This window comes from Echinops telfairi, unplaced genomic scaffold, assembly GCF_000313985.2.
Source record: "Echinops telfairi isolate 266 unplaced genomic scaffold, ASM31398v2 ScPeMD7_7421;HRSCAF=8459, whole genome shotgun sequence".
Taxonomy (NCBI): Eukaryota; Metazoa; Chordata; class Mammalia; order Afrosoricida; family Tenrecidae; genus Echinops; species Echinops telfairi.
The window spans coordinates 16,206,556-16,231,180 of NW_022111321.1; the positions used below are offsets into that span (position 1 = coordinate 16,206,556).

Sequence of the window (24,625 nt, forward strand, 5' to 3'; positions counted from 1 at the left end):
TATGAGGCTGGAAACTTTGCCACCGGTATTTCAAAGTTGTCCACAGTGGGCAACCTTCAGCGTAGCTTCTATACTAAGTGCTTGGCTGCTAACTGAAAGGTCCATGGTTCAAACACACGAGCTGCTCCACAGGAAAAAGAGGTGTTAATATCTTCATGCTTCCATGAAGATTACAGTGTGGTTTGCAAAAAGCGGTAGATGACAGTAGAGCCTTAAATCCATTTTCAGGCCCACACATGGATTGAGCCTCTAGTGAATCCCCTCAGACCACAGTCCAGGGATGGGAAGAGCCTTGCTATCAGAGAGCTGTGTAAAGGTAATTATCGTAGATGCAGTTAAGATAAAATGTAATACACTACCATTGTGATCTCCCTTTTGACCCTTTGAAAGTTGGTTCACTTTTCAATATTTTCTGCTTTCTTTTTTGATTGAGGTTTTTCTCTTTTTGTTTTTAGTCTGGGTTGTGGGCTTATTGTTTGTTTGCTTCCCATCTCTATTTTGCATGACTTTCTGTATATGTTTTCTAATTGAAAACAGCGTAGGGGTATGGCAGAAGACTTGGAAGAGAAAGAGAGCTAACAACAATGAGTATGAGGGGAAAAAAATTCTAAAGTGGATTGTGGTGATGGTTGCACAAATCTTCTTAATATAATTGAATGATTAGAATGCATGATATATTTTAAATAAATAAATAAAATATAGTAAAGCTAAAAAAAAGTATAGCTTGAGAACATAATAGGATAATTTACGCTGTCATATAGGGTCATTATGAGCCAGAATCCATTCCAAGGTGTATTAGTCCGGATACTTTAGACAAACAAATCCACAGAAACTCATGTATAAGAGAGAGTTTTATATAAAGGTAAAGTGTGCATCAAGAAAGGATCCCAACCCAGTGTTGCCCATGCCCACAAGTCCAACATTAACCCATATGTCTGACACCAATCCACAAAGTCCTCCTCCATTAACCCATATGTCTGACACCAATCCACAGAGTCCTCCTGCATATCACAAAACACACTATGATGCCGACTGCAGGAGGAAAGCTGAGTCAGTAAATGTGTAAGCATCTCTGTACTGGCAGGGGTCTCAAGGCAGCTGCTCCAGCACCCAGGGCTGCATCAGGGTAGGTCCATGTGGTTTCTCCTCAGGGATGTCTTGCAGGAAGTGAGCCTTGCCAGCTGAAGCAGGGAACTGGCAAAGGCAGCTGCACCCTGATTTGACCATCAGAAAGCAAGAGACCTGAGAACTAGAAAGGTGAGGCTCACTGAGCCATTTATCTCTCCGCCCTTCAATTAACCCCACATGTGTTTATCGACCAGGTTGGCACAATAAACTAACTACCTCACAAGCCTATGGGTTTTCCTAGATTAAGGAGACTAGAAAGAAAAGTCTGGCAGTCTACTGCCAAAGATTAGCCAAAGACTACTTTATGGATCACAACTGAATTTGGTTTGATAAAGTGATGGAACATGAGCCTCCTGACTTAGAAAACACTCCGAATATAGTGACTCCAACAATGGACTCAATACACCAACAATCATGAAGACGTCACAAAACAGAGAAATAAATGTTCTGTTGCACATGGGCCACTGTTTGATGGCAAGTAAAACAACAATCTTTATTAGGGTGGCGAGAAGCAGGGCTCACGCCGTGTTGTGTGAAGGTGTTGTTGGGTAAACTTGGTGTCAGACTGCTAACCTCAAGGTGTGCACTTTGAACACATCAGCTGTTTCCGCAGGAAAAGAGATCGCTGCCCCTGTAAAGACGTGTGGCCTCAGGGACCTGTCCAGGATCGCCATGCGTTGGGATGGATACAAGAGCAATGGGCTGGGTCTTTTTCACCCATATTTTCATCTCAGAGGCAAGCGTGAGAAGGAGACCAATAGAAAGAGGGTCCCAGGTGAAAAGGAGTAATGATCACACAGTGGAAGTAATCGTAATGAAGTTTTATTCAACAGTAAACTGGGTCAGAATATGTAAATATTTCACATGGGTTATCTTATATAATCTTCACAAATGACCTTAGGAGGCAGGCCACCTAAGCCAAAAAGCAACAAATCCCCTGCCGTTGATTCCATTCTGTCTCACGGGGACTCTATAGGGTTTCTTTGCAGGAAAAGGTAGACTCCTTTTTCTTTTACAGAGTGGCTATGTTAAAGGTGCTTCGGCAAGGAGTAAAAATATTAATTAATTGTCTAGGTTGCTTAGTTTGAGAAGAATAAATCAGAGACCCAGAAATGAAAGGATTTAAGATCGTGGCTGTCAGAGACACCTCTCTCAAAGTCTGTTATTCTACTCTGACACATCAGGACCTCGTTATGGAGAGAAGGAAATTATTTACCATTATTTTAATTTATAACAACCTTTACCTATAAAGAAGGTTCGATCCACTCAAAGAAACTTTAGAATATCTACCAATTAATTGTCTATATCACTATATGTTGATCCCTAAATTGCTCACTTTGACTATCAAATTCACTACAATGTCCTATAACTCAAAAGTGATAAACTTGACAATCTTCTAAATTCGGGGAGAAATTTCTAAATTTTCAGAACACTACTAGGTTTAAATGCACAATATAAATTAATATGGGTTCCTTATTCAATCATAATTCCTATATCCTGGATTCTGTTTGAGTTTTTGTTTTGTCTTGTTTTTCATATTTAATGTCTGACAAATGATAAGAAGCTGCTAAGAAGGAAGCTGAACTTAAGGAAAGGTGTAATGCAGGAGCTTAAATGTGTGAAAAATAACAGAAAGGAGAGACAAGAATGCCCTTGGCTGAGATGACCACTAACAGAATATGCAGAGAGAGCCAAAGGGTGGGGTCAAACGTACCCAAGCCAGCATACAGAGTTCCCGCTGACTGCAAAATTCCTGATTAAACCCTGCCCCTGATATATAGCTGACCACTGCAGAAACAAATGTAAATTCTTTGAAGGCTGGGTTGATGGCTTCTCAGTAAATTGCTTGTGAGAGTGTTCTGTCTCCACTCTTATAGTCAACCAGAATGACAACATGCATACACAAACCATGGTTACCAAAAGCACCACATTTTATGCTGCAAATTAATTCTGCAAATTATATGGCTGCACAATTAGTGATTTGAGAGTTGTTGGGTTTTTATTTTTTAATCTTAGTTTTTTGAGAGGGTAGGAGCAATGGAGAAAAGGGTGGCTGGTATACCCCCAAAATGGTAAAATTATATTAGACTAAGAAATAAATACCATAAAGTACTTAAAATTTATATTTTTCATCAGGACAAAAATTAGAGCTTTACAGACAATATAGAGTTATCTATTAATAAAAACAGCCATTCGAGGAAAATAACGAATGTGGAGGTCAAATTCATCAACAAGAAGGTACTGTTTAAAGCTGATTTTTTTTCCATGTCCATGTTTCAAGAAATAATAAACTTAGAATTTGGTGACATATTCATTCAAAACTGTTATCCATCTGGTTATGACTCCGTGACACAACATTATAGACTTCAGTTCTGATGGGGGACACATGTAGCCTCTCAAACATCCCATTCTGGCAAACCCAGGGAAGTACACAGGTAGGTAAAGATAAGGATCCAAGGAGTACTACTTGTACGCTAACAGAAATCCTGCTTATTGTTTTACTTTTACCTACCACTAACATATTTAAATTCTAATTGCATCTTCAAGAGCACAGTTCTGTATTATTGGAATTGTCAGGGAGCCTTGACATTTGAGTCATCATTTCATTATGTCTATTTCTTATTCTAGTATACAAATTAAACAGAAACACAAGCCAGCTGAAGCATCTGTGGAGGTTGAGAATCTTAAGCGGTAACTCTTCACTCAATTTTTTTCCCTCAAATCTATAAAATATACCAATCAAATGACATTGATTATATATTCTAGGTCAGACACGTTGTCAAAAACACTAACTTCAATTCTAAGACCCAAAATGCCTCAAACCCTGATAGTCAAATACCATACATCTCTAAAAACTGACAGCTAGAACATTCTCTAAATTAAATACAATCTTTCCAGCTTTAAAGTTACTAAGAACATGAATAAAGAATACATTACTTATCAAATATCACCAATTCTAGAATACTCTGCAATGATTGTTGGCAATTATTGAATACATTATGATACATATATGAAAATACTATTAGAAACATGAGTGTGTGATCAAATAGGAATACTAAAACTTTGCTCAGACTAAAATATACCAATGTGCCAAATTGGACCTGAACATTTTTCTTTAGATGTTTTTGTATCATGGAACTTATATCATAGAAAATACCAAGTAATATTCCTAAATCACCTGATTCATGTCAATGAATATGCATCATTCTATTTTTCTCAAGTATTTCAGTTAAAATACTTTCATGGAACTTTAAAATTATAAAAATGAATCCACAATATAGCAACACTGTATAAAATCGTCAAATGTGCCTTTGGGTTTTGCTTTTGAGAGGCTCTTTGCTCATTTATTTAATTTATTATTGCAAGTACTCCAAAGTATGTATAGATTGTTCCTTCACGGAATTTTTCATTGTTTCTTCCATTCTTCTGTCCTTTAGCCCAGAGCAACCTATTTATTTCCAAAAGCCAGCCATTTCTTTAAAACTGCTTGGGGACAAGCTGAACAAGCTAAAAAAAAAACCATTTTATCCTGGTACCGAATACTGAAAGACAGAAAAAACACTCCTGGGAAACAAATGACCATACAGTCTTAAGCACATTTTGGCAATGAGCATTCATTTTCCCTTCGAACACTAAAAAAAATCACCAAATATAAATATCATCCTAACAGACTGATTATTTTACTTTTGTATTTTATTATTTACTTCTTTGTTGGTCTTTTTCATATACTACCTGTGGTAAAATGTCTTTTTTAACTGAAGTATTTGCTAGATATATTTATGGTGCCTTTTTCAGCACTTACTTAAAATGTATTAACCCAGATTTTCCCAGTAGACTCCAAAATTCTATAATAAAGGTAACTCAGTTGAAGATTGCATGTGTTATCCTGGAACAAGTCTCTTCCTCAAATCTAAACTTGTACTAAAAAATAGGTCTTGAGATACAGAGACACTTAATTTCCAACTGTAGAAGAATACATTATTCTGTATAGTAGGCAAAATACACAGTGTAAACCAGACATTATTAGGTTAGGAAATTGAGAAGTGAACATACTCAAAGAGCAGCTCGCTTGAAGCAATATTTATGTTAAGACAATGCGGCCAAGCCCCACAACGATGCAGGCCGAGTCTCGTAGTTTCTCTCCTAATGCGATTTCAATCAGTGGAAACATTCATGGGTGGAGAGTATCGGGTTTTCATGAGTCCTATCATTTTTCTAATTGCCGTAGTAGTATTAATAAATGTCTTCTTTTTATATGTTGAAATAAATTAATGGATGAGGCAGGCACTATGCAAAATGACTGGGAGTAAGGCCAAATCTTTTTACATACATCCAGGGACCAATAATTTTCTAAATGGTACTTTAAGCTCTCTTGCCTAAATAATTATAAGTATGCCAGCACATAATTTACTGAAAGAATTCTCCACTCTTCCAGTCCCCATCACCCATCTCAAGGCCGGGCCACTTACCTTGTCTTGAGTTTCAGTGCCAGAAGCCTCGAGCTTGGTCCTGATCACAAATGGGGTGGACAGTCGCAGCAGGACCCTTTCGAAGGTGGTGTTAATCTTTGGGGACACGACCTCGAAACAGTCCTCAAACTTGAGCACTTTGTGAATGTCGCATCGGAGCTGCTTCCTGAGCCCTTCCCCCAGCTGAAGGACCAGCATGTTGGGGTCGAACATCAAGTGGAACGGGAAGGCTCGGCAGAAGGTGTTGATACTAATTCTGAGGTCTGCAGGAACTTGCGAGGTTCCCAGTGGAAAGTTCTTGGTGATGGTAGAATTTTCGCACTCTTTGATAAGGAAAGTAAGGCAACTACAATTGCCTGGGTTCGAGCCATCCAAGCACAGCTTCTCGTTGGCAACCTGTTCTACTTCCACGTCCAGCCCATAGATCTTCTTCCCGGCAGCCTTAATCATGCCCAGCATGGCAAAGCCCACGACGTGGTGAGGATGGAAGTAGTGGAGCATGAGAGTACCTTCAGGGAGCTCTTTGCATAGGAACGAGGGGGACTCCAGGGTGGCCTGCTTTCCAAAAGAAGTTCTAATGTGTTCCAGCAAAGCATCAAAGCCATTAAAGAAGTCCTGCAAGGTGCCGCCTACAGCCCGAAGAACTCTCTCGTTCTCATGAAAGCATATATTAAAGAACTCCTCACCAAATCTTTCTTGAATGTCCTCAAACTTCAAACCTAGAGGCAAATGGGAAGCAAGTGTTAGTGAGGTGTAATAAAAATAATTGCTTTTCCAATTCATCTAAAGCTTATCAAATGAGGTAACTAGTGAGTGAAGCATGAGGGGCATCTCCTTCAGGCCCATAAATTCTCCATCTACCCCCTTCCCCTGAAAAGTTAATTCATTCCCTTTGAATCAGAGAAAGTAAGATTCAGTTCAACCTCGGAAACGATGCATCTGAAAAGATAATGAGCATGAACTTTTTAAGTGCTGCTGGTCCAGCTGTGCACGTTTCTTTGCAATGCCCTACTCCCCTTGTTGTAACTATATCTCACACATGACATCTTGTCTTGTTGACATGCTTTAAAATAACCTAGATGCCTCTACCTCCACATGGCATCCAGCCACAGTGCCACGTTACCTCTTATCGAACGCTTTCATGAAGAGGCAAAGACGAGCTGAAGCGGGAATCTGTGGTTCGTGTAAAGGGAAAGACATCTAGGAGGAATGTGGACGCTTCTGTCAGACCTCACAAAGACAGACACCGCGACAAACGGGGCAGAACTGTGGACTGGTTTGCATTCGCTCACACACAAGAGTGAAGACGGGCAAGAATGTCAACGGAATCGGACTCGATAGAGTTAGAGGCATTTACTGGGCATTCTTGGTACCTACCCAATCCTAGATACTCCGGTAAAAAGTACTACACCTGGCAGAAATAATTTAATAAACCAAAAAAGTACAGCATGTAATGTACTCAATACATTATCTGGTTACAGAAGAAGAGTCTACAGGTTAGATTTATTCATAAGGAGGATCTCAGGAAAAATATGAAAGAAATTTATACAACAGGTTTTTAAAAGTTGTACCGGTCTGGGAAACAATGAGTCCACATAAAACCTTTCTATTACTCCCCATTGACTTTGGTTGAAATCAGTACATGTCATTTACAGATTCATATTTTCTTATCAAAACCCAATGCCCTTGAGTTGATCCTAGTGACCCTGTAGGAAGGGGAGACCGCCTGCTCCACGGGCTTCCAGCGCTGTCATCTTTGTGGAAGCAGCCAGCCACAGCTTGCTCTTGCTGAGTGACTGGGGGGTTGAAACTGTTGACATTTTGGTTAGCAACCAAGCACTTCACCACAGTATCACCAGGGCTCCTTTGTCTTGTCTAGTCATGGCATTGGGGATTAGGTGTTGGGTTGCTCACCATAAGATCGGTGGTTCAAACTCGCAAGCCTCCAGTAAGAAGAAAATGAGGCTGTCGGCTCTGGTAAAGATTTTCAGTCCCATAAGTCCTATATAAGGCCTTTAGGACTCCTGGTGGCATAGAGGTTACCAGCTGGGCTGCTAACCACAAGGTCAGTAGATTGAAACCCAAGGCTTTCTACTCCAATAATCAGAAACCACGACCTAGGTCACTATGAGTCGGACTCTACTCAATGGCAGTGAGAGTGAGAGGAGTCGGAATCTAGGCAGTGAGTTTTAATGTGCTCCATACTATAAGAATGTCCTAAAAAACTAGGCACTAATAGGGAAAGATTACCTTCCTCAGCCCTAGTGTAGTGGTTTATGTGTTGGGCTGCTATCCACATGGTTGGCAGTCGAAACCACCACTAGCTCCCCAGTAGAAAGACTGGGCTCTCTACTCCTGTAAACAGTTACACTCTAGGAAGCCCACAGGCAGCCGCGATGAGTTAGCATTGACTTGATGACAGTGAGTTTTATTTTGGTCGCTTTTTGCATTGTTTTTTAGAACGCAGCCATCCAGGCTCTCCACAGCTTGGTTTTCTGTTCAACCTTTAAATTTCCCTTGAGGTTTTCCCACCCAAAAGTAGAGGAATAGGTCACACAGTCGATAGTTTTATACAAAATTAGAATCAAAATATGTCAACTATTTTCTTTCATAGTTAGAACTGAGACTACAAATTGTGATAGCCATCATTGTTGTGCTAGCCAGAGGTCACTTTGACAAAGAAAGTCTTAAAATCAATATGAAATAAAAAGAAGTGGAAAAGATCCCTATATCAAGAAGTTTTTCACATTAATTTTTGTTTCATAGATTTGATGTTCAAGGAAAGCTGAGAAAATCACCTATTAAGATAAAAACATCACCAGTCATCGCACATTGTCATTTCACAAAATTGTCCTCAACAAATGTTGTGTGCTCTAACAATGATGCCTGCCAGAATTGGTGATAATCACATTTGTCTGTACAATCCCTAGGGTGGAGCAGAGTAAATAATACAGATGATACTCTAGGCTCCAACCACCCTGCTTCTCTTCAAAGGCTTCAATTAAAGTGCTCTCATAATTACTTAAGCTAGTACATATCTTTATCTTACTTAATCTTATTTATTTTTCCTTGAGTCTGACAGTTAACCATTTACTTCTTTTCCCTTCAGTCTGGTAGTTAATTACCTGGTATAACTCATTCTCCTTCCTTGACTTAGAACAGCCAAACTCCCTTGGTTTGATTTCTCTGTCTCTGTCTCTGTCTGTCTGTCTCTGTCTCTGTCTCTGTCTCTCTCTCTCTCTCTCTCTTTCTCTCTCCCTCCCTCCCTCCCTCTTTTCTGAAAATTCATTCTTACTTCATTCACTAAAATTTCTTTGTATGCCAAGTCCTTATGTCACATATGCTGCTATTAAATTGCCTACTGACTGATATTAAAAACAAAAATAAGAAGTATAAAAATCCCTCAAATAAGACTATCCCTACTAACCTGTAAAATCTCATGTGCCACTAAAAATATTCTATAAATTGCTTCTCAACTCTGAAGAATTGTGTCTTCAAAAGACATTATGGTCTCAATGAAAGGAAGACAGAGAATTGTTTCTAACTTGCATTTTTCATAACACTGAAAATTCCATTTGGGTTATTAAATAAAGAGCACAGTTCTAAAGATAATACAATAAGCTCGTGTTCTACTTCTAATACCAGAATACATAAGAAGCACCCAGGAAGTAACAAGTAAAAAGATTCACGAGGGACAACACAAGAAAAATAAGTGAACATCATTCTATCAAATAGAAATTCTGATTGCTCTAAAACGCGCTTCTGCACTTTAACATTGCAATGAATGTTAAAAATGATGACTCACCAAGATGCTAAAGTGACTTAAATGTATCCATAAAAAAGCTGAGTCATTTGAACTACTGCATTCAGATATTATGCATAGTAGTGAACAACCATATTCAATTAATCAACAAAGACTTGGAGTCCATCAATTGTTAGACTCCTTAAAATCAGAAAAGAAGAAAAATAGTCTTGGAGTTGGAAAACAATATTTAAAAAGCTCGCTCCAACTTTGTGTATTTGAGTCAACAGCCCAGATTTCCATTTAAAAACGTATCTCCAAATTCAGAGAGCAAAGAGAAAGCAGTTCAGCTCAGACAATTGATGTGGTTCTCACAACCCCGGGTCCCACCTACGATTGATGCAAACCCCCAGCTTACAGTAAATCACTTGACACATATAGACAATACTCATCTCCTCATATCACAAAATGCTGTGACAGGTCGACATCTGGGCCTATAAGAATACATTTCATCCAGAGGCAAAATGCATTTTAAAAAAAAAACCTTTTCATTGACACCTAAGTCAAAATTTGGCAATTAAAACTGCTGTTAATTCACCTCATTAAAAAAATCAATAGCTACTTGTTACCATTCCTTAGCTGTACATGAAATAGACTGCTCCATCATGACATGCATGTATTGTCCCTCGGCTCAGATAGGGCGTTTTTGAAGAGAAGGTTCTTATCCTCTCTATGGATGCATACTTGTCACTAGCACAATCTCTGGTCCATAGAGATGAAGCCTTCATTCATGAAAACTAAGCGTTTACCTAAGTAATTTTCATTGGATAAATAAAACTAAGTTTCTAAGAGTGTGGCTGTGCCTGGATCCACAGGCACATTCTTTCATGTCACTCTCATGGGGCTCACAGAACACTTACAGTTAAAATGCAGTATGGCTGGGCCACACCAGAGTCACAAAAGAGAACCTATAGAGGTGTGTAAGAAAGAATAATGTTTGAACAGGGGCTTGAAAGAAAAGACGAGTACTCTAGTCTATGGATAGAAATGGAATAGGGATGAATCAGGGAAGTGGAGAGGCCTCACAGGTTTATGGGAGAGGACGTAGTAATTATAGAATGGCTGGGGAGCAGGGGTGGGATGGATTGTTAATTAACCAGTAATATTGAAGCAGCAGACACTAACCAGAGAGGTGTTGCGATGATTCGAAAAATTATTTTGTCCTGAATTAGACAGTCTTGATAAAAAAAAAATCCAAGCTGTATAAACTATTTGCATACATCACTTTATTTCATTCTCTCAAGTTCCTAGAAAGTAGTTGTTTTTATTGTCCTCAACTTACAGGTAAGACTTTTAAGGAAATGTCTCAAGTTCACACAATTGTAGTTGGCAAAACCACTCTTAAAATGAACTCGGCTAAAAGGCACCTTGTGTAATAAGCCTGGTATCAAAAGAGTAAAAGCTGCACCTGCAAAATAAACCATGTATGTTTTGCTCATTGTTGTAACATTATTGCCTAACATCTGGCATGTAGTGGATCCTGAATAAATACTGGCTGCAGAGTGAATGAATTTTTGCATCACTGAAGTCAATACAAAGTGTTGCAAGTAGTCCTTGTTATACATTGACACAACAAGGTCAAGTAAGAAGGACAGAACCCCAGCTATGAGATTTAGCTGGTCACTGCAGACCTATGCCAGACCAAGTTCACTGATAGACTGGGGCCAAAGACTGATTGTAATGGGTTGAAGAGTTTATGACAAGTAAAGGAATACATTGCCAACTGGAGCAATCGTATTCACTAAAGGCTCTAATTAGTTGTTTTATAAAATTGTCCAAGTTTGACGATTCCCCAATGGCACAGAGATTGTCATTGGCTGATAACAGAAAAGTGAGCGATTTAATTCGCACCAATCACTCGGCCAGAAAAAGATGCAGCCGTCTACTTCCCAAATGATCTCCAGACTTGGAAACCCTGTGTGGCAGTTCTGTTCTATCCTGTCGGATTGCCATGAGTCAGAATCAATTTGACGACAACAATGGGTGTGGCTTATTGGTTGGGCTTGGGTTTAGGGGTGCTCAGAAAGGAAAATATGGGCTATGTTGAGAGTCAAGTGAGTAGAAAGACACCACTGAAGATACAGCAATGATGAGAATGCTGGGTCCTCTAGGAGGAAGTTTTATCAATAAAAGGGAGAAATCAATGTCTTTCTTCATCCAGAGACCATGCCAATTATTCATCAAGGCATCAGTCTGCACGAATATGGGGAAAGAGCAAAGCAAGAGTGTGTCCTCTAGATCCCTAACCTACGACAAAGGAATTAAATGCACGCTCACTTCTCACTTACCGACTTAGTAGGTTCCAAAAGCCAAGTCATTGTGGGAGAAAAGGACACATGTCAAAATGGAGAATGACTACATCATATTTCAAAATAGAAGAGGAATACGTTTTTACATAAATGCCAAATCACATCATTACGTAACTGCCAAAACACTGAGAAACATGACAGGCAAGTTGACACTTAATCTTAACCTTCACAGCCAGTAGTAGTCCTGTCTCATACGTAGGAGATCATTACTGCTGAAAATGTATGGTTAATAAGCAAAATGGTAGCTTTTTTAACTATTTTCTTAAATGTGAATAAAAATGAATGACTAAGATTTGTTTCTGTGAGCCAGAGGAGGTTGAAGAACAAAAAGTGCGCGCGCACACACACGGATGTACCAAAAAGGAATTTTTCACCAAAGCTATGTATTTAAATTTTTAACTCCATTACACTTAATACATTTGTCAAATCTACAATTCCATTCTTGTAAACAGTTTACAAACTCAGCTGTTTGGATGGCTGACAGCACCTCCCACATGTTTTTCTTCACCTCTCTTACATCATCAAATCACTGTCCTTTCATGTCCCTCTTCATTCACAGAAACAAAAAGAAGTCACTTAGGTGAGTGAGGTGCGTGGGGCAAGAGAGGGATACTGTTTTTTGTCAAAAACTGGCACACTGAGATGAGCAGGTACATTGTCGTGGTGACAAAACCAGTCCCCCATCTGCCACAAATCAGGCCTTTTTTTGTCACACGCCATTTTGTTCTCTTTCCAAAAACTCTAACTAGAAAGCTTGATTAATAGTCTGACCTGGTGGAATGAACTCCAAATGCACGATGAGTAGACATTTTCATCTATTCAGGAAGTTGACATACATCCAGAACGAGGTTTGGCAACAATCAACATTTCACCCTTTTTTGAAATGAGAAAACCACTCGTACACTTGAGTTTTTCCCATAGCACTTTCCTTGTAAACTGTGTTCAGCATCACAACAGTTTCTGCAGCATTTTTCCCCAGCAGGAAATAAAAATTTTACAGCCTCATACTGTTCTCTGAAATCAGCCATCACAAAAAACACAAGATTCAAGCGAAACTGCTTTTATGAAAAAATTCACTGTGACCAGACAGAACCTTCCCAGGTGATGCCAATGTATGCATTAACTCACAGCAATATGCTGGATGCTCGCCTACTGGGGAAAATGGGTACTACAAAAGTAAGACTTTTTTCCAGTTTTTTGGAAGGTACCCCTATATATATACATATATGAAAGACTAAAAAATATGCCATTGCCAAAACTGCAACTACAAGTTTAGGGGAAATTGTCTTCATCTACTCAACCAATCGCACGAGACTCTTTGTTGAATGAAAGAAAACCTATGACATTTCAGAGTACTTGACAGCTTGGTAAGTAAAAGTGTTGAAATATACTTATCAATTTTGCTCTCAATCAATAAATGAATAGAGCATTAAGTTTTCTGACATTTTAGAGGCACACTATTGTTATACACTCAAGGCATCACGGCTTGTCTCCCTAAAATAACATAGCTTTTCCATGTACTCTACCTGTAAGTGCAGTTGAACATAAATTAATTGTTCTTAATTTTTTAACTTTATAATACTGTTAAAGATAACAGGGCACATTTTCAGATTCATGAAACTAGAGTTCTAATATCATAGAGCTAACAAATATTTGGCAAGTAGAATAATAGGAGAAACCTAATACATATTTAGGACTAGTAATTCTTAAATATATAAAAGAATAGGTATTATTAAAAACATAGCATATGTTTCAGGAACAAAATTATTGGTTAAGTTTAGCATTCTTAATTTTGAAAATCTGCTAAAATATTCGTTAAAACATACAAAGGGTTTAAGTTTCAATGGTAAGAAATGGAATGGAGAAGTCAAACCCTGAGTACTATGGAATAGTTTTGGGGTTTTTTTTAATTTAACAACTGAATCTAAAAAGTGGAGCATAGCAAATTGCACAAATGTTATCAATACTATATTTCTGTGTTTTTCGTATAAAATAGATAGTCCTTTATCTTATAGAAATTTGTATCATTATTCTATGGCCATATTGTTACAGTAGGGCAGCTCATGGTGGGTTCAACATAATGTTGCCCGGCCCTCGAGTTGGTTCCCGCCATATCTGCCTTATGCACAGCAGGACAGAGTACTGCTTAGTTCTGTGGCAGCCTCACCACTGTTCCTACGTGTGCGGCCCCTGTTGTAGCCAGGTGTCAGTCACCTCCTTGGGACCTTCCTCTCCTTCGCTGCCTCTCCACTTTAACAAACACAATGTCCTTCTCCAGGGACTGGTCTCTCCTGACAACATGTCCAAAGTAGGGTTATACTTCTGGTCTTTTCAAGCAGTTTGTACTTTCAATATTCGTTGCCAGCATCACAATTCAAATGCAGCGATTCTTCTTCCATCTTTATTCAATGTCCAGCTTTCACACGTATATGAGGCAATTGAAAACACCATGATGTGGGTTAGGCGCATCTTAATCATCAGAGTGACATCTCTGCTTTTCAATACTCTAAAGAGGTCTAGTGAACAGATTTACCCAATGCAACCCGTCTTTTGATCTCGTGACTGCTGTTGCTTTCATAAGCATTGACTGTGGATCCCGGCAAGGCAAAATCCTTGACAACTTAAATCTTTTCTTCATTTATCATGATATTACCTATTGGTCCACTTGTGAGGATTTGGGACTTCTTTACATTGAGTTGTCATCCATACTAAAGGCTGCCATCGTTGATCTTCATCAGCAACTGGTTCAAGTCCTCCTCGCTGTCACCAGGCAAAGTGCGTCACCTGCATATTGTAGGTTGTTAATAAGCCTTCCTCCAATCCTGATGCCACATTATTTTTCATATAAGCCAGGGTCTCTGATGACTTGCTCAGCATACATTGGATAAATACGGTGAGAGGATACAACCCTGTCACACACCTTTCTGATTTTAAACCATGCAGTATTACCTTGTTCGATGGTGCATCTGTCTGTTGATCCACATACAAGTTCCTCGTAAGCACCATGAAGCGTCCTGGAATTCCATTCTTCTCAAGGCTATCCATACTTTGCTACTCTCCACACAGTCGAATGCCTTAGCATAGTCAATAAAACCCAGGTAAACATCTCTCTGGCTTTTTCTGCTCTCAGAAAAGATCCATGTAGCATCAGCAACAATATCCCTTGTTCCAGGTCCTCTTCTGAATTCAACTTGAACCTCTGGCAGCTCTGTCAATGAACTGCTGCAACTGTTGTTGAATGATCTTCAGCAAAATTTTATTTGCATGTGATACTAATGATATTATACTATAACTTGAGCATTATGTCAGGTCATTTTTCTTTGAAATAAGTAAAACTATGGATCTCTTCCAGTCAGTTGGTAAAGTAATTGCTTTCCAATTTCCTGTCAAAGACCAGTAAGTGCTTCCAGTGCTTGCTTCATCAGCTTGTGGAAACATTTCATTTGTTATCCCCATCAATTCATAGAGCATGTTGTTGGCTAATGCTTCCCATGCAACTTGAACTTCTTCCTTCAACAAACACCATTGGTCCTTGCTCACACGCTGCCTCCTGACATGGTGGAATATTGACTAGTTCTTTTTGGTACAGTGACTCTGTGTATTCTTTCCACCTTCTTCTGATACTTCCTGGCTCATTCAGTATTTTTCCCATAGACTTTTTCAATATCGCAAATAAAGGCTTGAATTTTGCTTGAGTTATTTTAATTTCAGATATTCTAAGCTGGTTCTTCCCTTTGGGGTTTCTAAGTCTAGGCCTTTGTAGATTTCATTATATTTGGCTTTGTCTTCTCGGGCCGCCCTTTGAAATTTCCTATTCAGCTCTTTGACTTCATCATTTCTTCCATTTGCGTTAGCTACTCTACAATTAAGAGCAAGTTCCAGAGTCTCCTCTGATAGCCACTTTGGTCTTTCTTTTTTGTCTTTTTAATGACCTTGTGCTTTTTCATGAATGACGTTCTTCCTGTCCCCTCCCAGCCACTCAAGGCTTCTGTCCCTAGTGTTCAATGTGTCAAGTCTGTTCTTGAAATGTTGCGAAATTCAGGTGGGATAGACTCAAGTGACTGTTTTGACTCTTGGGGATTTGTTTAAATTTTCTTCAGCTTCAACCTGAACTAACAAGTCAGCAAATGATGGTCTGCTCCTAAAGCCGGCCCCTGGCCTGGTTTCAGCATCTACTATTGAGTTTCTACATTGTTTCTTCCCACAGATGTAGTATGTTTGGTATCTGTGTATTCATCTGGAAAAGTCCACGTGATGCTTTGTCTTAAAATGATTTGAAAGAAAGGATAGAAGGGTCCAATTTCAGTAGCAAGAAAGGGAAAGTAAATGATAATGAAATTAGAGAAAAATGAATGCCAGCTTTACCAAAGCAGCAAAAATAAGAAAACCAATAAAATAATTTCTGTGAAGCAAAGATCTAAAAAAGTAAATTGTGAGTTCCACGAAATGTAAACAAACAGATGCTTCCATTAAACGGCAGAAACTCAGTTCATCTCTAAAAATTACAGCGCAGAAAAAGGAGAATCTGGATTAGGAGGAGAATGTGGAAGGTGTGGCTAATTCCCTCCATGAACAAGCCCCTTTTTTGCCAGGAGGCCAAAAGAATTAGATGATGCTTAGCTATCATCACTGAACCTTGTGATCAAAGAGCCTATTTAAAAAATCTTCAGCACAGGGGGAAGATTTCAAAAGAGTAGTTAAAATTTTCAAGGACACTAGATTCCTACAGACAGGAAGATTCATAAAACCTTCAAACTACTGCCTTGAGACAATCTTTAACCTTTAAACCAAAAATATCCCCTGAAGTCTTCCTAAAACTAAACAATAGTTTAGCTTCGCTAGTTAAAAAAAAAAAAAAACGGAGGAAGGAAGGGGAAGAAATGGGGAGCTGATATCAGGGGCTCAAGTGGAAAGAGAATGCTTTGAAAATGATGATGGCGGCAGGTGCAAATGTGCTTGACACGTTAGAGGAATGTATGGATTGTGATAAGAGATGTAAGAGCCCCCAATAAAAGTATTTTTTTAATTCCATTTAAAAAAAACTGCCTGGAGCATTACACTCTTTCAAGACCTACCTATACATTACCAAATTGATACTAGCAACCCAAATCTGAGAGAGGAAATTGCAGCAGCAGTGATAGGAGGTAAGAAATCTCCCGGAAAAGGAGGGTGAAAAGGCTTGCACACCTTGAAAAGCGCAGTCAGTGCCGCTGACTTCTCATCTAGAAACTGCTGACTGGGCGTACGTTTTACTCTTTATGTTCTCAACAACAACAACAGTAAAATAAGGAATTTAAAAATCACATTAGTAAAAGGTGATTTTTAAAGTAAATGTTGAAAAGGGGAAGGCAAAGAATACTTAAAGGGGCTGAGCAAAACAAGAAAGACAAAATAAAGAAGGCAGAATTAAGGATTAAAGTGCTCCAAAGGAGAGGAGAGGGAGATAATGCAACAAAATCTCAGCATCTAAGAGCCGGTAACCAAGCAATTTGGAAGGTAAGTAGATAAACCCCAACCAAACCCACTGCCAGAAAATCAGTTCCAACTCAGAGCAATCCTAGATAGAATCTACAAAACTGTCCATCTGGCAGCCTCGTCTTCCTTCCACAGAGTGGCAGGTGAGTTAGAACATCCACCTCTGCTCTTAGCAACCAAATGCCTAAACCATGCATTACCAGGGTTCCTCAAATAGGTAAGTATGATTAAGAATTGATCCTTAATGGGTCTAGGTTTCTTTGTGGAGTGAAGAAGGTGTCTGAAATAGAGTGTGGTGATTGTTGCACAACTCTATAAATATTCTAAAAACTACTGAATTTCTCATTTGGGCAATTGTTTGGTATGTGTATTATATCTCAATTAAGGTATTATACATTAAAAAATATTAGAAAATAAATAGATTGATATAATAATAACTACAATGGGAAAATTTAATTTGCCTCTGTAAGGAACAGAGGTATATAAAAGACAAAATGGAAAAACCATTGAGAAATTAAAATAAAATGGATAAAGAACAATTAAATAAAGATAAAACAATAGAAATAAAGCTACAGTGGAAATTTTTAATGTAACTTCCTGAGAATGAAAGAAATTAAAGATAAAGTGTAAAAGCAAAGTTTTAGATAAATTACATAAATATCAACAATATAAAATGATGTCAATAAAAAAATAAAATCAGAAAAATAAAATTAACAAAAGGTAATAAGAACAACACATACACGTGCATACATAAGCACATATGCATTATATTTTATGGAAAAATTACAAAATTCACAAGTACTTAGTCAAAAAGTCCTAGAGTATAATTTTAAGTAACAGTTCATAAAATAGGGACAACTACTATACTATTTGAGCTAATATTCTAAATGTATTTGAAGAAAAAATATGTAGATCAAATTTTCTAATGGAATAAAAGAATAATAAATTTGGATATTAAGGGACATACTCCTTTCAGTAAAATAGAAAATAAAAATGGAAATTACAATTTCCAGAAATCAATAAAAGAATGTTTCATTCAAAATTTGATAAATCACAAAGTAGGAATGAGAAACAAAACATAAATGCATAACCGGTTGATCATGACTCAGGGCCAGCCTACAGGAGAGAGTGGAACTGCCCTGCGGGTTTTCCAAGGTGTTATCTCTACAGAAGCCCACTGTCCGGTCTTTCTCCCACAGAGCCGCTGTTAGGTGTCAGTGCAGCATGGAGCCCCGGGTTTGCCGTGCAGTCCTTAGCCACGGCACCCCCAGTCCTCCTTCACAGAACACAGTCAGAAGAAATGGAGAATCAAATAGATCCATGCATACATCAGTTGACAGCTGTACTAGCAGAATGTCAAGTGGAAATTTTTCTGACAAAATATAAATGACCAAAATTGACCCAAGAAGAAATGGGCAGCCTCGGTTCTGGCTAGCTTTTAAAACTATATAGATAATTATAAAAATGATGTAAATGTTTTCAGGCTCCCCTATGAATCATCAAAAACAAACAAGCAAAAATTACAGAGGCCATTTTCTCACAAATATTTCTAAGATAGAATCTAGACATTTATTTTCAGAAATGATAAATCATGTACAAGTATCTTTTATATCATAAATGAAATGAAAAGGCAGTGCTATAATAAAGAACTAAGCATCACAAATGATTAAATTTGTAAAATTAAATGAGAGAGAAACATGTTCAAATGAGTAGATTCTGAAGCCATTTGGTGAAATTCAACAATGCTGTAATAATTTTAAATAAAGGAGAGACAGAAGGAATGTGCTTAAGTATAATAAAGCCTGTCTTCAAAAAAACTACAGCGAAGTTTATCCTAAATGATAAATATTAAGAACACTTCAACTAAAATTAGAAATTAGATGGGTATGTGTGCTAACAACATGTAGATGTGATGACATTCAATGGTACCTTGCTTTAACAAGTGCGATCATACAGGAAAATAAAATCATTTGTCTAAACATTCATAAGGAAAGTTCAATTATCTTTGCTGATGACAAATTGTACACCTGGAAAACTTGTAGCCTTTTAATTGTGAGGCTTTTTCTCTCTGGGAGCATGATCAAAACACTTAAAAGTATATATTTCTAAAAGGAAAAAAATAGAACTTATTAGAATTAATAAGAAAATTGTATAAGTAATTGAATGAAAAACAATCAATAGCCTTTCTCCATAATCGCAATAAAGATATAGAAGTTAAAAAATGAGAAAATATTCTACTCAAATAATGATAACCCAAGCACAGTGCCATAGCATTGATTCTCACTCATAACAACCTTAGAAAGGCTTTCCAAGATTGTCCATCTTGGAAGGAGGAGGTGACAGCCTCCTTCTACTCCTAAGGACCGGCTGGCTGGTTTGAACTGCCAACCTTTTGGTTAGTCACACCATGCCTAAACCATTCCTAATCACAGCATCAGCAAGTCTTCTTTTTGTTAACATGGTAATTTTGAGGTTCGTATGAGAAATAAATGCCTAGGATGGGGACACTACTCAGGAAAGATCGCCGTACCAGGTATTAGAGTAAATGCAATCCCAGCTCTCCAAATCAGACTCACTACCATCGAGTCACGCTTATTTCAATAAGAACAGATTGTTGGATTAGAACACAAAAGTCAGAAGTAAATTCACATGTCTGAAAATGTTTAATAGATCACGTTCAAGCCCATGGAAAATGGTAGGAGAATATATGGTGAGGTCCATCTGGGAAGAAAATACAGCCTACATGGAGGCTATATTGAAAAACAAGAGTTTCATGTTTCCATATTTTTGTTTAATAAAGTTTCCATGTAGCAATACTTTTTGTACACAGATTAATAAAAAAGAAAATCAGCTGTGTGTGATTGACCATTGACCATACATACTCCTGTATAACAATTATATGTGAGGTATATACTATATAAAATATATAGTAGATACACACTCATATATTTGTATATTTTGTCCTATTTTTTCCATTGTTCTTTCTCATACCCTTCGATACTCTGCTGGCATGCATTCTGACACTAGTTTAGGAGTGTTATGCGGACACACTTCATAGATGTGAATCCTTGTGGGTTGGCGAGCTCCTTTGCTAACAAATAATCACAGGTGAGTAGTGAAAAAGGAACCAGACTCGGGGCAGCACTTGTATCGTAAGGCAGCTGTATCAGGGCTTTGTCATGCCTGCTGGCAGATGCTGGCCACTGGTTGGGTGACCAAGGACTCCCCACATTTCCCAGGCTTCCTTGCCCTCCAGGTTGGCAGGTGGTCCTGAAGACCCTAATCCAGAAGCGGGCCCCAGGGTGGTGCAGAGTCACGGAGCCCACAGGCTTGGTCTAACAACCACGCAGAGCTCCAGGAGGCCCTGTCTCAGTTCTATATCCACACCACCTGGTTCCAGCTTCAGACACGCCACCCGGTGACCGATTCATTTATTCAACTCATTCTCCACCCTTACACTTTATACTGGTCCTTTACCAGCAGGTAGGGAAAGGAGGGGATTATCATGTCTGGATTCTGGCATGAACTGAGGGCCACTGGGCCCTGTTCAAATTGGAGGCAACACTGGTAGCAGCCGGAAAGCATCATTTCCACCCAGATGGATCCGCAGAGGGCTTACTCAGAACAGTTAATCACTGCTAATGTCTCTTTAATTGCCCTGTTTTCTACAATGGCAAAACTGTGATTCACCCTCCTCAACTAAGTCTGGGGAGCAGCCCTGCTGCCCATTTGTACAGAGAGTCAACTTTAGAAAGAAGAGGGGTGTTGAGGGGGAAAATAAGATGACTGAAAATCTGAATGATTTTAGAATTTTCCTACTGAATTAGGTAACAAATAGCTAAAGACCTCAGACGTTTTTTCCCATTAGCTAAACATCATCAGGTTTGAAGTGTGATTAGTAAGTGTCCACAGTGTAGAGAATACAGAAGTGTATGTCAGCATTTACAGCGTGCACAAAAAAAGCAATCCTAATAATTTCACTCTTCTGGAGGAATATGGCAGATGATCCTGTGTATGTTAGTTTAAAAGATAATTTGTGGCTGTACCTTTTGTTTAGCACTGACACATAGTCATCAGATGCACAAAAAACGGACGTTTACTAGCAAGCCAGTCCACCCTCCTTAAAAACTCAACCTCCCTGGTAGGAAGTCAGCCTTCTTTCATTTAAATGCCACCAGTGATGAACTCATGAAGCTTGCTCTTCCTATTTTAAATCTCTTATCGTGTTAAAGTCCCCTCCTTCTTTTTACACTGAAGCAAAATCTATGCCTATAACTTTAGTCAACTCGTTCTAATCTGTCCTCTACGGTGATTTGAATGGATGTGCCTCCTACTCTTCACAAACGTCCTTTCAGTACCTGAAAATGTCTCCCTCTGTCTTCTCACCGTATGCTTTAAGAGAAAGACCTCGTTCTTATGCTCCATTTAAATTTGTCCTAGTGTTTAAGGTTTCCTGCCTTCTTTTCCATTGAGGTTCTTATCTGTTTCACTTTGTTGTTCTTGGTTTTTGGTGGTGGTTGTTTGTTTTTAGTTGTTTGTTGTTGTCATTGTTTGTTTCATGTTTTTGGTATAGGAAGTCCAGGATAGATAAATCCCTAGAGACATTAACTAGATGAATGGTACCTGAGGGGCATGGTTGGGGGAAATGGGGAACTAATAACAGTGAGTACAGGAATGAAGAAAATCTTCCCAAAGTGATTGTGGTGAAATGTGTATAACTCTTCCTGATGTGACTGAACTATGGACTTGTGTGATATGTGATTTATATGCCAATACAACCGTTAGGGAAACAACTCTTCTAACGTTAAAGATATATAAAAGCAAGCGTACACTAGAAAAAACAGACAGGATATGTGATTTCAAAGGACAGTATGAGTTATGCTTTTAAAAAAAGCAGCAGATGCATTAGGTCTACTCCCGAGACACCAGAGCTAAGACAGTACAGCAGTAGAAACAGTGCTTCCATTCTGCAGTGGCATCTCTCCATGCGTTCTCATTTAAGGGTTATTGTATGGTATTTTATTACTTCCATATTGTTGGACTGCTGATTTTGTCAATATTCTTGTCAGTATAAAGAGCTTTTAATAAGTATCATCAAGCCACTCTTTGATATTTCTTCTTCTTTTTACAAAGGAGCTCTGGATTGCTATAAGTCGGCATCAACCTGATGACAGTGAGACTGGGGTTGATTCTTCTTTAAAATATATGTATATATCTCTTTTTAAAATTTGGATTTGGCCATTACTCACACAGTGTAATATATGGCAATGCAACGTAGGATTTTAGTCTGTTGACACTAAAGTTTTATAGACTAAGCTATGCCACTAGGAAAACTGAGGACTGGGTACAGGTCACGTTCTGTAGTATTGTGTTGTCACCAAAGACTCAGAAGAGGAAGCTTAAAAGGCACAGGGAGAAAAATTAGGACAGTGGTTTAACCCATTTATGTAGCAGTCTGCTATACTTGGCTGAGTAAACCAGGACCTCCACAGTGCCAGCACCCAGGGCACAGTAAGTATTTTTGAACCTGGGTATAAATGAATGAAATTCAAGTTGTGTCAAATTTTAACTTAAAATATAAGGGAGCTGCAGACAGGTATGTATGCATATGTATATAAGAAGATACATGTTTGTGTACACATATAAATGTAACCAGGTTAACTACGTGTACTTGTATGTTGCATGTACACTCATATATAACGAAGCTCATAGAAAGTGCAGTTAAAACTATTTTTTGGTTGTTGCTAGGTGCCATCGAGCAGGTTCTGACTCATACTGACCCTATGCACAACAAAGGAAGCCCTGCCCATTCCTGCACCAGCTTCACAGTTGTTACCTTGGAGCCCACTGTTTCAGACACTGGGGAAATCTGTTGTCGAAGGTCCTTCTCCTTTTCACGGCCCCTCTACGTTATCGAGCGTGATGTCCTTCTCCAGGGACTGGTCTCTCCTGATACTTCTTAGACCTAGCCAAATATGTTTTTTTGAGTTTAAAGCCTCAACACCATAATATTATGGAACAATTCTGACGATCGACATAATAGGGTTGATCAGGTTGATTGTCTACATCCCAGGCAGCTGAATCGTGGCTGGAGTCTAAAAGCTTGCCCTCGGAGATACAAGTATTGGACTCCACTCGGCCCAAAGAAAAGTGGGAAAGGAAGTCAACACGCTGCCATCACGTTGATTCTAAAAGAAAAGAGTTAATGAAGAAGAAAGGAATAGCTAATGAAAGTACTCAGCCTTGACCAGAAAACAATGAGCAAGTCTGCTGGGGCCTCCCTAAGATAACACCACAACCTCATGGAGCAGATGAGCGCATAAGGCTGAAAAGAAAGGAAACACTTGGATATGAAGTTGGCCATGAGAAATCTAACGGGATCCATTGGCAGGTTCTACTCACATAACAAAAATCATAAAACCCTAGGCTCATTTGTTACAATATACCAAGAAAAAGAATTGCTCAAATCACGTTGGTCTTTTCATGGCCTCATGACCACACCTTCCTCATTCCAACCTGGTTTCTGTTGCTCACACCCTCCTTCTCCTTGCAGTCCCCACTGGAGTGTAAGAATAAATGAGGAAGGAAGGAAGGAATATGCCCTTAGGAGGTAGGAAATACTGGGGATGAGCAGGAGAAAGGAAACAGAAAACATTTAATTTTCTCCTCAGTAGATACCTTAATAGGTAAGCTTGGGGCTGCCCAGCCCAAAAGAGTTGTTAACATAAAAATGTCTCGTTTTGGCGCCCTTATTTTTCCCATAAACTTTTTTCACTCGCTCACCACATTTAACGCTAACTCCCAGAGAAAACAAAAGGTTACATCAGAGGTCTTTCTTAATATGTGAAAGCAAACACAGTGAATTATCTAAAAGGTCAACTGAATCCACGGCTTGACAGGAAGAAGATATTACAAAGTTGTACGGTCACACACAATGAAGGAATGCTACGTTCTTTTCAAAGTGTTCCGCAGAAAAGAGTCATCATTAAAAGTGAAAAAGCAAGCTGGCTTTTCTCTCCTCAACCCACTCCACAGCTTGCCAGACTATTGCTGCGATTTCCTTTCTGGCTGCCAGAAGGGTGTCAAAGGTCAACAGTTTTTTCTACCCCACTAATAGTAGGTCCATTGGCGTGGTGCCCTTGAAGACAAACAGATCTTTGAGAGCTTTATTTTTTCCTTTCCCCTTTATTCCTTTTCTTTGTTCTCTTCAGCTTTTTAACTCTATGGTAACCTTGTTCTAAGTGTAAGCCCTCGGTTGAGGACCATCTTAGAAAACCCGCATTACAGGGCAGCTTACTACTAACTTTCTGTTTCACTAATCAGAACTATTCAAGGCCTTCTATAAGAATGAAGCCAAGGGCAGGCAAGCTTCTCTGGTGAGGTGGTTAGTTTATTGTGCCAACCTGGCCAATAAACACATGTGGGGTTAATTAAAGGGCGGA

General features: G+C 38.8%; 1 protein-coding gene across 1 annotated transcript in view; it reads right to left on the reverse strand.

Moving 5' to 3' along the window:
* Nucleotides 1-24,625, reverse strand: part of GUCY1A2 (guanylate cyclase 1 soluble subunit alpha 2) — a 288,640-nt gene that overhangs the window by 236,741 nt on the left and 27,274 nt on the right. The window contains exon 4 of the mRNA XM_030887687.2: nucleotides 5,598-6,316. Coding sequence (XP_030743547.1) covers nucleotides 5,598-6,316 — 719 coding nt within the window. The remainder of the gene's footprint in view (nucleotides 1-5,597; nucleotides 6,317-24,625) is intronic.